This window comes from Empidonax traillii, unplaced genomic scaffold (genome assembly GCF_003031625.1).
Source record: "Empidonax traillii isolate 1590-97213 ecotype Southwest subspecies unplaced genomic scaffold, ASM303162v1 scaffold1602:size438507, whole genome shotgun sequence".
NCBI classification, from domain to species: domain Eukaryota; kingdom Metazoa; phylum Chordata; class Aves; order Passeriformes; family Tyrannidae; genus Empidonax; species Empidonax traillii.
The window spans coordinates 209,916-223,126 of record NW_020956795.1 but is presented as its reverse complement, the minus strand read 5'-3'; the positions used below and the strand labels follow the sequence as shown (position 1 = coordinate 223,126).

At 63.9% G+C, this 13,211-nt stretch overlaps 2 protein-coding genes across 3 annotated transcripts; both read right to left on the bottom strand.

Moving 5' to 3' along the window:
• Window positions 1–1,148: 1,148 nt before the first annotated feature.
• Window positions 1,149–4,724, bottom strand: RAX2 (retina and anterior neural fold homeobox 2). Of its 2 annotated transcripts, none has more exons than XM_027908036.1 (3): window positions 4,207–4,724; window positions 3,657–3,907; window positions 1,149–1,937 (listed from the first exon to the last, which is right to left on the bottom strand). In XM_027908036.1, exons 2-3 carry the CDS (start codon window positions 3,897–3,899, stop codon window positions 1,494–1,496), a joined length of 687 nt encoding a protein of 228 aa, XP_027763837.1. In that variant the 5' UTR covers window positions 3,900–3,907; window positions 4,207–4,724; the 3' UTR covers window positions 1,149–1,493. The 2 variants fall into 2 exon arrangements, with proteins under 2 accessions (XP_027763837.1, XP_027763838.1); XM_027908037.1 differs by having other exon boundaries at window positions 3,684–3,907.
• Window positions 4,725–11,598: 6,874 nt separating this feature from the next.
• LOC114070567 (complexin-3-like) lies at window positions 11,599–13,075 on the bottom strand. Its single transcript, XM_027908040.1, has 3 exons — window positions 12,921–13,075; window positions 12,159–12,246; window positions 11,599–11,842 (listed from the first exon to the last, which is right to left on the bottom strand). Exons 1-3 carry the CDS (start codon window positions 13,073–13,075, stop codon window positions 11,621–11,623), a joined length of 465 nt encoding a protein of 154 aa, XP_027763841.1. The 3' UTR covers window positions 11,599–11,620.
• Window positions 13,076–13,211: the final 136 nt, after the last annotated feature.

Genomic DNA, 13,211 nt, shown 5'->3' with positions numbered 1-13,211 from the left:
CCGGCCAGACCCGCCTGACCCCGGGGCTCTGCGGACGTCATAGTCCGGCCCCGGGGGTCTTGGATCGGGGTGAGACTCCCGGGGGAGGGTGGTGAGAGGGACGGCGGGCGCGCTGGCACCGAGCGGGGTCTGGGATATGGGGACACGGTGGGGACGGGGCTGTCCCAGCACAGCCCTGGCTGGTGGCTGCCGTCGGGTCTGAAGCAGGAAGATTTCTGGGGAAACATCTTGTTTCAGTGTGGGGAGGGAGAAGGTTGGCCCTCGTCTGGCTTGCCCAGGGAGTTGGGACTCTTGCTCTCCCAGGGCTGAGCCCACTTCTCTTGCTGTCCCAGCTGTGCTTCAGCTCCCCAAAGCCACTGTGGGCTCAGCCGTGCCCTGGAGGCCTGCTGGCCCTTGCTGTCGGTGAGGTGACACTGGCTGTGCCCTGAGCTCTGGCGGGTGGGAAGGCAGGGTCCCCCGGGAGCCACAAAGCCACTCTGGGGACCCCTGGGGAAGTGGCACCTTGTCACCACCATCAGCTCCCATCTGGCAAGAGCTGCTGGCAAGTGTTGGCACACCCTGATATCCCTGTTGTGGGGACCCCAGGGCTCCCAGCCTGCCCCCTCCCCTCACCAGCATCACCACTCATCCTCCCACCACCACAGTTCTGGCAGCTTTGTGCCCCTGGCACCTCTGGGGAGTGTTAGGGCAGAGGGGCGGTGGGAACAGCCCCGGGGGATGGTCGAGCAGGTGACCTCTGACGAACCATCGAGGCCACGGTGCAGCTGAGCCGGTCCCAGCCCACAGCCAGGGCCAGACCGAGTCACCCAGCCCTGCACACGGAGTCCCGAGGGAGAGAGGCAGGAGGGTGCCCAGGGATGGTGCTCCCATGCCCCCCAGTAAAATTCCTTCCCAGCAGAGGCTTGGCAGCCCCACTGTGCTAACGAGGGCACAGTGCCCAACTCCAGCATGCGGCAGCCGTTCATCTTATCTCTTTACTCATGATACAACCGTCCTCTCGGTGCCGGTGCATCGCCCGGCACGGTCAGCGCCGTGCCCCGATGCAGCTAAAACATCCCCCCCAAGTACTCCCTACGAAACTAGAGCTTTTCTGTTCAGTTTTGTTTAAATCTGCAGCATTAAAAAAAAATTAATAATAACAAGAAGGGGAAGGGGTGTGAGGAGAGGAGGTGTCCGACCAGGGGGTGGTGCGTGGCCTGGTGGCACGGTGGGGTGCCTGAGCCTCGGCCAGATTCTCAGCCAGTGCTGGTGCCACAGTGAGGCAAAAGGTCTCCCCCGGGGTGCTCCCCTGCAGTGGGGTCCTGCCATCGCCTGACTGGCTCCCCTGCCACTGCCAGTACTGGCTCAGCGGGGGGAAGACACAGCCTGGCATCCCTGCCCAGCACCGGCTTCAGTCCTGCTGAGCACCCCACTGTCCTCCCTCACCTGCCCCAAGGACTGAGCCAGCACCGGGGCCAGGAGGTGGGGCCAGGGGGGCCGGAGGGGAACGTTCATCAAATGGGCTGCCAGGTCTTGTCAATGGTCTGAATGTGCTCCTTGGCTTTCATGCGGAGCGAGGCGATGCTGGAGCTCCTCTGGTCCACGTCCTCCAGCGGGTACTTGTCCACAAAGGGGGTGCCGCACTGGTAGGGCGCGGGGGCCATGGGCTGCATGCCCTGCGCCATCGGTGCGGGGGTGTTGAGGAAGGAGTGCCCGCCGTAGGGGGGCTGCAGGGCCTGGGGGGCCCCCATGAAGCCGGGGATGCTGTGGACTGTGGTGGCGCTGGAGATGGGGGATGTCAGCCACGGGTCGAGCGGGAGGGAGTTGCTCATGGGCCCCATGTTGGGGGTCATGGGGGGCCGGTTGAAGGAGAGCACGGGGGTGTCGTGGAGCTTCATGGAGCTGGCCTCCATCTTCTCCTGCCGCCTCCACTTGGCTCGTCGGTTCTGGAACCAGACCTGTGAGGTGAGAGCCAGGGTGAGCTCCACCGTGCCCAGCTGGTCCCCTGCAGTGTGCCCCACATGCTGTACCCCATGCAAGGTGCCCCACGTGCTCTGCCCCACGGGCTGTATCCCATATGGGGTGCCCCACAGGCAGTGCTTCAGGTGGGGTGTCACGTATGGGGTACCCCACTGCACGTGGGCTGCCCCCAGGGCTCCGGCAACCCCAGCACACCACACACCTCTGCCAAAGCTCTCCCACAAGCCCCGGAGACCAAGGACATCTCTGAGGCCTCTCTGAGCCCCTGCTCTCACTGCTCCATGGAAAAGTGCACCCTGGCCCTGCAGACAGCCAGCAGCCCTTAGGACAGTGTTATCCGACCTTCCCAACCCTTGGGTCAAAGCTTTCAGATGGTAAACTGCCATGGTTGCACCGAAATCCAGCGGGAACCACAGGGACCAGTGAGCCAAATCCTGCAGGGACATCTGGCTCTGTGGGAACAGCTCATTGGAGTGCTGGTCCCCATGTCCCCAGGGCAGCACAGGGCATGGGGTCTGCTGTGAGAGGCAAAGGGAGAGGAAAAATGAACAGCTGGATGGGGAAGGGAATGGGGCACAACTCTGATGAGGAGCAGCTGAGGGAGTTGGGGAGGCTCATCCTGGAGAAAAGGAGGCTAAAGGGGGACCTTCTCACTCTCCACAACTCTCTGACAGGAGGTGGGAGCTTGAGGGTGTCAGGCTCTGCTCCCAGGAACAAGGGACAGGGCAAGAGGAAATGGCCTCAAGCTGTGCCAGGAGAGTTTTAGGTTGGATATTAGGGGAAGCTTATTCCCCAAAAGTGTTGTCCAGGCCTGACACAGGGTGACCAGGTCACCATCCCTGGAGGGATTTAAAATCCATGTGGATCTGGCTCTTGGGGACATGGGTTGGTGGTGGCCTTGGCAGTGTTGGAGGAACAGTTGGACTCTACGGTCTTAGAGGGCTTTTCCAACCTGAGTGATTCTGTGATTCTCTGACACTGGTCATTGCTCAGAGAGCTCAGCAGAGGTGTCCTTATAGTCTGGACCCCCCAAAAAAGGTTACCTTGTCTTTGGGGCTGAGGCCTGGGGATCTCAGTTGGTTTGTGTGGGGGTTACTGCTTTGCTTTGCAGGGGTTTTGTCTCTTCTTTAGCACATTGGCCCTTTCCCTCTCCCTGACCATGTCAGTCCAGGGATGGTGGGGAGCACACTGATGGGACCCCAGCCTCTTCCCAGGCTGTGCTGTTCCCCATGAGCCTTTTCCTGCAGCCCAGGGAACGAAACCTCCCCAGCCCCACTGACCCCCCTACTCTAACAAGGTTATAACCCCCAAATCTGTGAGGATCTTGGGCTTTCCCAGCCTTAAAGACCTGGAAGCGGCCTCAATCAGCCAAGGTTTGGCTGCTTTCCCACGTGAACAGCAGGAGGGATGGGAGCAGCCCCCACCAGAAGGCGAAAAACAATCTCTAAAAATCATCTCCCTGCCCAAACGGAGCCTGTGGGCCAAACTGGGAGCCTGTGGTGGAAACAGGCTCAGCCACTGAACCCTTTCCCGGGCGCTCTGCAGAGGTGCTGCACCCATCTCGAGCAGTGGGGAAACCGAGGCACGGAGGGAGGTGTTGGGGTGGAGCTGCGAGCGGAGCCCTCCAGCAGCAGGGGCTCCCTCTGCCCCTGCCCGGGGACAGAGCCGGGGTGCTGGGCCAGGGCCGCCCTCCCTACCTGCACTCGGACCTCTGGCAGGTTGACCTTCATGGCCAGCTCCTCGCGGCTGTACACGTCGGGGTAGTGGGACTTCTCGAAGGCGCGTTCCAGCTCGTGCAGCTGGTACGTGGTGAACGTGGTGCGGTTCCGCCGGTGCTTCTTCTTGGGCTGCTCCTCCTCGGCGGAGGCGGGCGGGGTGCCCTCGCTGTCCCCCGGCTTCCGCAGCTCGCCCAGCTCCCCCTCGCACTTATTCAGGAACATGGTGGCACCTGCGGGGCAACTCTGGGCGTTAGTGGGGCTGGGGGCCCTCGGGGGGACAGATGGACAAGTGGATGGAGGGACAGGAGGATGGGGCGGCCCCAGAAACAGGTTATGCAAAGGCATAATCCTCTCTGCCACAGCGTTATCCCAGGGCTGTGGTGTCCCGGGGACTGACCCAGGGTCCTGGAGATGGACACCCCGGGCACCCTGCCTCGGCTCAGATGCCACCAGGCCAATGCACCTGTCAGTGCTAAAAACTTCCCCTAAAGTGGAGGATTTTCTGAAAGAGCTGTGACTGAGAGCTGACATGACCTCCCACTGCCCTGCCCTGCCCTGGAGGGGACCAAGTCCCTCCTTCCAGAGCAGCTCCTCTCCTCCAGCCTCTCCCATGGGGAAGGCTGGCCCTGGAGGACGCAGCGTCACTCCCCAGCACTGCAGGAGTGACCCGGCACCGTCCCCCGGCTAATAACCGTTTTGGTGACGCTTATAAGCATTTTCAACCCTCGCAACGTTTCATCTTTAAGCTTTTTATCCGGCATCTGAAATCTTCCTGCAGTATTTGCCGGGGATTAAGGGTCTCTTTCCACCATGAGGATGTCGGCAGACATGGAAATGGGGTGGAAAGCCGTAATCCTGGGGCAAGGGGAAGGCGCTGCATCGCCCCGACCTGCCAGCAAAGACCTGGCTGATGCCCGAGTGGGAGTGGGGAGGGAAAAGGAGCGTCAGTTCGTGCTGGGAGGGTGTAAATAGGGGTCCCAGAGGGCAGTGGGCAGGGGGTGGGTGCGGGGTGTTGTTCGGGCTGTGCACACGGGGGGTGTCTGTGTGGGGAGTGCCCGTGTGAGCAGCGGGCAGTCAGGTGTGAGCGGGGTGACCACAGCGTGTCTGTGCCTGTACCGGGGCGGGTGTGGGGTGTGACCCACCCGCAGGGCCAGTGTGGGGTGCTCAGGGGTGCTTGCAGTGAGGGGCAGGCGTGAGAAGGTGTGCGTTCGGTGGGCTGAGCACGGTGGGGGGAAAGTGCGAGGCACAGCGTGGGTGTGCCCGTGCGGGGCTGGGGGTGTGTGCAGGGGGGTTTGTGCCACCTGCTGCCCTGCGCGGTGCCGGGGGCAGTGCCCGTGTGCCGGGGGCAGTTCCATGTGCCGGGGGCAGTTCCCGTATGCCGGGGGCAGTCCCGTGTGCCGGGGACAGTGCCCGTGTGCCGGGGGCAGTTCCCGTATGCCGGGGGCAGTTCCATGTGCCAGGGGCAGTTCCGTATGCCGGGGGCAGTTCCATGTGCCAGGGGCAGTTCCGTATGCCGGGGGCAATTCCATGTGCCGGGGGCAGTTCCCTGTGCCGGGGGCAGTGCCCGTGTGCCGGGGGCAGTGCCCGTGTGCCGGGGGCAGTTCCATGTGCCGGGGGCAGTGCCCGTATGCCGGTGGCAGTCCCGTATGCCGGGCATGCAGCACAGACGGCGCAGGGGCTGCACAGTGGGACACGGGGCATGGGTGGGTGTGTGTGTGTGTGTGCACAGCAGGGCAGGGCGTGCGGGCTGTGGGGCGTGCACAGCGAGCAGACACGGGAGCTGCGGACACACAGTGTGTGTGCAGGGAGTGTGCAGTGCAGGTTATTTGCAGAGTGTGTTGCACATCCAGCATGTGCCACACACAGACCCCCACACCCACCTACCCACCCACCCACAGAGACAGGGCCTGGGTGTGCAGTGTGAGTGCAGCACAGCAGGCGTGCCTTTAGGAGCTCCCCCCAGAGCCCCCAGAGCCCCTCGTGGGGTGTCTGTAGCCCTGGAGGACCCCCCCAGCTCTGGCTCTGGCCCCGCAGTCTCAGGGTGCCCCAGGGGACCCACGAGTCAGGGCAGGGGCGCTGGGTGCTGCACCCTGGGGTGCCCCAGGGCGGGGCTGAGGGAGTGCTGGGGGGAACAGGGACCCTGTGGTCACTGTGTGAGTGCTGGGGTGTGTTCTGGGTCTGGGGACACAGGGAGGGGACGGGGTGCCCCACTGCCATCCCGCTCTCACTCACCCGCTTCTCATTTGCGCAGCTCCACACCTGCAAGGAGAGGAGAGAGGGGGTGAGCACCCAGAGCCCCCAGAGCCCTGCCTGGGGCACAGACCCCCGAGGGACACAGCACCCAGTCAGAACCCCCTGTCTGCCCTGCCCAGCCAGGTCCCACGGGGCAGTAGGGGTGGAGCTGGGGCTGGGTGGGGGCTGAGAGAAGCTGGGGCAATGGGAGTGGGTGAGATGGGCACGGAGGGGATGGGTGAGAGAGTCTGGAGGGGGCTGGGGACACGATGGGGTAAGTGGGAGGAGAGAAGAGGTGGGGGATGGTGGGGGGACAGGGACAAGGTGCAGGGATGGAGGTCAGACCAGGGCTGGGGGCAGCCCCATGGTCCCCACATCCTGACCCCATCTGAAAGCAAAGGAGGCCAAAACTCCCCAGGGAGCAGCAAACCCCATCCTGGGAGCAGGAATGAGCCAAGAACAGCAAAATAATGGAGCAGGAGTGACCTGGCAGCGGGGCAGCAGCACCAGACCCTGCGGGGTAAGGGGCGAGCGCTGGACCCTCCACCCCAACCTGCCTCGGCCTGACCAGGGGCACAGATGTCCCTGGGTGGGGAAGGGGGTCCCTGACAGGGTCGGAGTGGGGGACATCAGCACCAACCACCCTGCATTCCCCATCCTCCAGGGACTGGCCTTGGGAGCCCCAGGCCTTCACTGCCAACGTTTTGGGAATCCTGCCTGAAAACGGGCCCTGCTGAGCCAGGTCAGGGGGCTCAGCTCCCTGGACTGCCAGCTCCCAAAGCACATCTCCCTGCAGCCCCTGCCATCCTGGCAGCAGTTTTTGGGTTTAAGCCCTTAAGCTGTAAAACTGTGATGGGAACCAGAAGGACCCGACGCCTCCGGAGGGTTCTTCCTCCATCTCCTCAATGCCCCAGCCCGTGGTTTTCCTGTGGGGGCTGCCAGCCAGGGGGAGGGGACAGCTGCTGTTACAGACACCCAAACAGGCAACAGAAACTACACCGAGCCCTGGCTGAAGCGGGTCAAAAACTCACTTCCTCAGTACTGCAAAGCAGCAGAGCATCAGCGAGGACAAGTGGCCTTCCCTGGCAGCAGGGGATGTGGAGGAGACAGCCCAGGGACAGCCCCGACTTCCACTGGGACCCCTCTCTTTGCCTTCAGAAGCCCATCTGGGTGCCAGGGTTCGGCTCCCTGGGCTTGGGCTGCCTGGCACGGGTGGCGGGAGCGTGGGTGGCTCCTGCCCCTGGCCCCACAAAAATGGGGGCGAGTGACGCTGACCGGTGCCCGCACCCCCTCCCAAGCCCCCAGGGAAGGGTGCCAGCCCCGTCCCCAACCCCGGGCACACCCTGGGGACACCCACTCCCTTCCTCAGCATCCTCCCTCGGCGCTTCGTCCCGAATTGGAATAAAACGGCGTTACCTGCTGGGCCCAACTCGGCTTTTCCAGGAGTATTTAACTTTGCCAGTCCCTCCCGGGAACCAAACAAGCGGCTCAACCTCACCAATCTCGCAGCTTTGGCTGCCAAAGTTGCCTCTAGTCTTCTTATTTGTCACAGAACCGCCGTGCTAAGGCTCGGGAGAATCTTTATTTAGTGTTGCAGATGTCACCAAGGCACCGCAGATTGGAAATGAGTCCAAAGGATTAAGACGAGGTTATTAATTGGAGGCCTTCCCCTTTAAGAATGATTGACAGTTACTTTCTGGACAAGTAATTGCTCTAAATGTCCCCCCAGCACGGGTCCGGGGGGGCAGTGGCGGACAAAGCCCCGAACTGCCTTCCCCACTCGGATTGTCTCCCCACAAAGGCGTCCTGCTGGAGTTTGCCGTGTAATCCCCTCATTACGGGCGAGGAGAAAGAATTAGAAACAGGGGGAGCGGAGAAGAAAGGATGGAGGGGGAGGGGGCAGGATTTCCTTGGGCTGCGGAGGCGCTGCCCCAGGGATGGGGTCCGGGGCAGCGCCCCGAGCTCGGTGGGACGGGGATGATGCAGTGCTGGGGGTTGTCCCCCCGGGATGGGAAGGGGGAGGCTGGGGGTGGCCCCGTGGTGGGGTGGGTGGCCCCACGGCTCCCAGTGATGATGCTGCCTGTGGAGCCCTGTCTGTGTGGGGAGCAGGGATGGGGATGGGTGTGGGGACAGGGATGGGGACCAGTCGTGGGGTCCAGCTGTGAGGACCCAGTGCAGGTACACGGTCTGGGGACCTGCTCTGGGGTCTGAGTGTGGGCCCAGGCGTTGGGACCTGGTGTAGGGACCAACTACAGGATCCAGGACCCCAGAGTGGCCTTGGGGACCTGGTATGGACACCAGGCAGGAGGAACACTCATGAGGACCAGAGCAGGGGACCAGGCAGGAGGGTGAAGCGTGGGGAGCAGCCATGGGGCAGTGCCCATGGGAGCAGGTGTGGGGATGATTCATGGACACAGGACTGAGGACCAAGGCCAGGCATGGGGACACCCTGTGGGGACTGACTGTGGGATGCAGCTATGGGGACCATCCCTGGGGGCTGTCCTTGAGCCCTGGCCATGGGGATGTGGGGGAAAGGCAGCCAGGCTGAGGGCTGCCCTTCTGCCTGATCATCATCCCTCTCCTTCCCGCTCCCACCGCTGCCCCTGGACTCCAGCAGATGATGGGAACATCATGGTGGGGGTCCTGGGGTTCTCCAGGGAGGATGTGTTTGGTGCTGCTCAGAACCTCCATCCTGTGGGGCAGAGTTTGCCCTTTTCTTTCTTTGTTCACTTTTACTTTCTCCCAAAAACCTCTTCCTGCCACCTGCGACTGCCGCAGCCCCCGGTCACGTCTCATCTTCCTCCCACTCCCTTCCTCTCCCCACCACAGTTCCCCTTTCAGATGGCAAATGTCACTGTGGGGGTGTTGGACCCCAGCACCCTGTGCGGGGTGGCTGTTGGCCCCACACGGGTCTGTGCCCTCTCCCTGGGGCTGCTGCTGGGAGGGTCCCACAGCCCCCTCTGCATCCTGGTTCGGGCCCCAAGGCCACCTCGTTGTCCCCCGTTGGGGCTGTGGAGCTTCACCTGCCCCATCTGACACTGCTCTGGGGACAGTGTGACACTGTCTTTGGGATGCCAACCCCTCTGGGGACAGGATGCCACCACCCCAGGCACAGGCCCCACACAAGGAGTCCAGGGGGGCCACAGGGATGGGGTGACACCCCTGCACCATACAGAGCTGCCAGGGGGTGCAGGGGAGTGCAGGGAGGTGCTGCCACTGGGGAGGTTTGGGGACATCCCCCTGCTCACAGGCGACGTGTGGGGCTGGGCACTGGACCCCACTGGCCCGGGTTCCCACGGTGGCCGCTGTGACGAGTGCAGGGCCGTGTCTCCCACACCGGTGGCCTCGTCAGCTTCCCTGGGGGTGCCCTACAGCCCGGGGGGTGCAGTGAGGTCCCAGGGGGCCGGTTTTGGGGCCGGGGGGGCTGCCCAGTTGCCCGGCCCGGCGCTGTGGCCCGTGGTGTGTGCGGTGCCGGCCCCGCGGCCGCCGTAAGGTGTTGGCTTGCCTGGGGGGAGGCAGCAGGCTGATTTACCAAATGATTATAATTGCCTTTTAGGAGCAGATAGCAAATTGATTTGCTTCCTCGTCCAAGGCCCGTAATCGCTTCATCACTTTAAAATATTAATGCTATACTTCTTTGCTAGTTTCCCAATTACCCTAATTGAAGGCAAATTGGTTAAGAAGGTGCAATGCAGAGTATCAGGGGGTTTAGTTCACTCAAATGACAGTTTTAAACCTCCCTAATCCTATTAGCGCGCAAAGCTGCTAACGCTTAGAGACGCTGCGTCAGCTTACCGGGGCGGTGGGGCCGGAGGCGGGGGTCGGGCCGGGGGGCGACCGGGGGCCACCGGCCTCACGTGACCAGCTCGGCCGAGGATTTATCACTTTTTTAGTTCATTAAGAGGCCTTGGGCAGGCGGGGAGGCAGCAGGGGTGACCCAAAAGGGTGCTGAGCGGGAGGCAGGTGGCAGCGTGGGGAGGGCGGGGGGGCAGGACGATTAGCCAAGGAGACCTGGCGGAGGGTCCTGACCCGAATCCCAGCTGGCGCTGGGAGTCCCCACACAGCCCCACTGGGAGCACTGGGAGAGGGCTGCCCCCCAGGGCAGGATGGGGCCCTGATGTGGAGCGGAGATGGAGGGCTGTGGTGACAGAGCACGCTGGGGACCTCAGTGCCACCATCCCAGCTGGCACTCGGTGTGGAGCCCAGCCCTGGGGAGTGCAGGGACGTGGGGTGGGAACAGTGTTGGTCTGGGTACTGCAGCTGCCACCACCCTGTCAGGGACCTGGTGGGGGATTGGTGGGACACCGATGGCCCCATCCCATGTAATACAGGTGGGTTTGTCCCCTAAGAGACATTTTAAAGGTTCTGAAGAAAGGCTGGAGAGTGGAGATGGAATCAATGGCAGTGATGGCAGGGATTGTGGGGACAGCAGGGCCACCAAACATGGGAAGGCTCCCTGGTGCCAAGCCCTGACAAGCCCGTGCCAGGCTCCCTGGGATGCTCCAGCAGTCACCAGCCCCTGGACTGGTGCCTGGAGGGGTGGGTGCCCAAGGGGAACTGGGCACCTCCCGCATCCAGGGACTTCCTTGCTCCACGTGCTCCATCCGGGGTGGCCCAGCCGAGAACGTCCCGTGACAGCTCCGTGGCACAGCTCCCACCCCACCTGCGCTGGATTCGGTCTCCCCCTCCCAACCCGGCCACCAGGGCCGTGGGCAGCCCGGGCAGGGCCGTCCCCGCAGGCCTTTCCGGAGCAGATGGCTGCGGCGTGGGGAGGACGGAGGCGGCTCAGCGCGTCCTTCCTTTCATGCACACACAGCGTGACTCCCGCCGGCTCCGGCTCCGGCTCCGGCTCCGGCTCCAGCGGGAGGTGCCGTTGGGGCAGCGCTGGCCGTCCATTTTACACGGGTTCAGATAGCTTAGTCCTCGGGGACAGGCGACTCAGGAAGATTAGACCTCACTAAAATAGGCAGGTATTAGTGATCTCAGCAGCCCCCGGCCTTCCGGCACGGCCGGCATTTAAGCCAGTGCTGCTGCCGAGTGCCGGGACTGAGCCCCTGGAGCGGGAAGAGGCAGAGGGGCAGCCTGGCCCAGCCGAAGGGAACCCCCTGCTGCCCGCACTGGCAGGGGATGCTCGAGTGGGGGGGACTCAGGCTGCCACATCCCTGCCAGTGCTCTCTCCAAGGAATGCCCCAAGGGACACTGGGTGCCACCGACTCGTGTGACTGGGGCTGCTGCAGGAGGTGGGGACGGATCCAACAGCCAAGTGTCCCTGGCTGGTTGGTGGTTCAGGGGACGTGGAGCAGCCCTGGGCAGTGCTGTCATCATGTCACCCCCTCACCCAGGACAGGGCCTGTGCAGACACGGGACACACCAAAAAGACCAGATTGGTGCCAGAAAATACTGCATTTATTGAGCCGAACGGTGTGAGAGGCACCAGGGCTGGTGCTGGGGGTGACAGGCCCCTGCCCCGTCCGGGGGCTCACACCAGGGGCACCACGGGAGGGGCTTGGTCAGCGTGGTTTCAGGGTACCCGGGCATCCTGCACCCCAGCACCCGCCCAGCACACTGGGAAAGCAACTGGGAATGGCTCTGGGGAGGAAAAACCCACACCCAGCATCTGTCCTGGGACCCGGAAACAGCAGCCACAGCTCCCGGGGAGCAGAGGGGAGCGGGGGCTGCCGGTGTCACCCAGCGCAGGGTGGGCAGCGATGCTACATCACGGAGCACTTCTCCTTCACCTGGTCCACGCCGCCCAGCGCTCGGTCCCGCAGCGCCGGCAGTTCCACCTCCCTCAGTTTCGCCAGGAAGGCGAAGGCCCCGGCGCCGCCTTCCTCCTCCTCCTCTTCCTCCTCTCCGCGCACCATCGCGGCCAGTTCCTGCGGCAGCTCCACGGCCCCGCCGGCCACGTGCATCTGCGCTTCGTCCCGCTCGTCCTGCGCGACGTGGGACAGGGCGTCGGGAGGGCCGGGCCCGCTGCCAACCAGCCCCGGGACGGGGGACAGCGGACAGCCGTGCCCGGGGCCCTGGGGCCGCTGGAGGATGCCCGGACTGTCCGATGCCACGCTCGGACGCCGGACGGACAGTGGGTGGCGGATGGTCAGACGGAGACAGTGGCCGTCTGCTGCCCTCTTCAGGAATCCCTCCCAGCCCGGGCAGCCCGGCAGATGCGGGTCTGGGAATGTCCCGGGGGATGGAGGGTCGGGGGGAGCTCCCGGGTCCCACTGTGGGCAGAACCACCCCGGTTCTTACCTGGGTCAGGTGGTACTTGTCCCGCAGGTGCATCCGCACAGTGGCCCGCTCTGCCTTCCTCTGCACAAACGCCTTGTCCCGCTCGATCCTGCAGCCGGTGCCACACCGTCACCCTCACCTCACCGAGCCCTGCCAGAGCCTCCCAGCACTGCTGTGCTCTTCTGGCCTTGTGTCACACCATCACCCCCACCCCACTGAGCCACCCCACCAGGACTCCCCGACATCACCCCAGTCCTCCCGCAGCAGAAGGTCCAGGGCAGCAGGGGAGGACAAGGACTGAGATCCACAGGAGGATGGCAATGGGGAGCTGGGGGAAGGGGCCACATCCTGCCCATCCAGCCCCAGCCCCCAGCAGAGATGCTCGCTGAAGGTGCCCGTTGCTCCTGCTGCAGCCTCTCAGCTCCCTGGTGCTGAGGCACTGGATCCCCACAGCACCTGGTCCAGAGAGGTGGGACCTTAATCCAACCCTGTGCTGCCCCCACATCCCCTGGCTCTGGGGTGCTGGGCTGACACCAGACACACAACCAGGGCCACTGACACGTGGGGGCTCCCTTTGTCACCTATAGTGCACCAAGCCCCATGCCAGCACCCACGGGGACCTCCCGTGCTGTGGGAGAGAGGTACCAAAGGGCACCCACTCTGCCCTGTCCCTTGCCCTGGCTGCCTCCCTGTCCCTGTCCTGTGCCACCCTGGGGACAACCCATGGTGGGTGGGATCCTGGTCTGGGTGTGTGGGGGACCCCAGTGACCTCCCCAGCCTTACTTCTCCTCCAGCAGCTGCCGCTGGTACTCCTCAAACTCCTCACGGGCCATCCCGTTGGGCAGCGTGGCTGCCTTGTCCTCCCTCGGGGGCCCCTTGGGCAGCTCCTCCTTGCCCCCCTGGAAGCTCCTCAGGGCGGTGGTGAAGAAGGAGGCCATGGTGCTCGTGCCCCTCGATGCCCACCGGGTCCCTGCATCTGCAAGGTCGGCGGGACCGGCCCCAGGGGCACCGCGGATCAGGGGCGGATTAAGGCATTAGGAGGGGAAGCCACAGCCACCGGGGTGGAAAGACCTT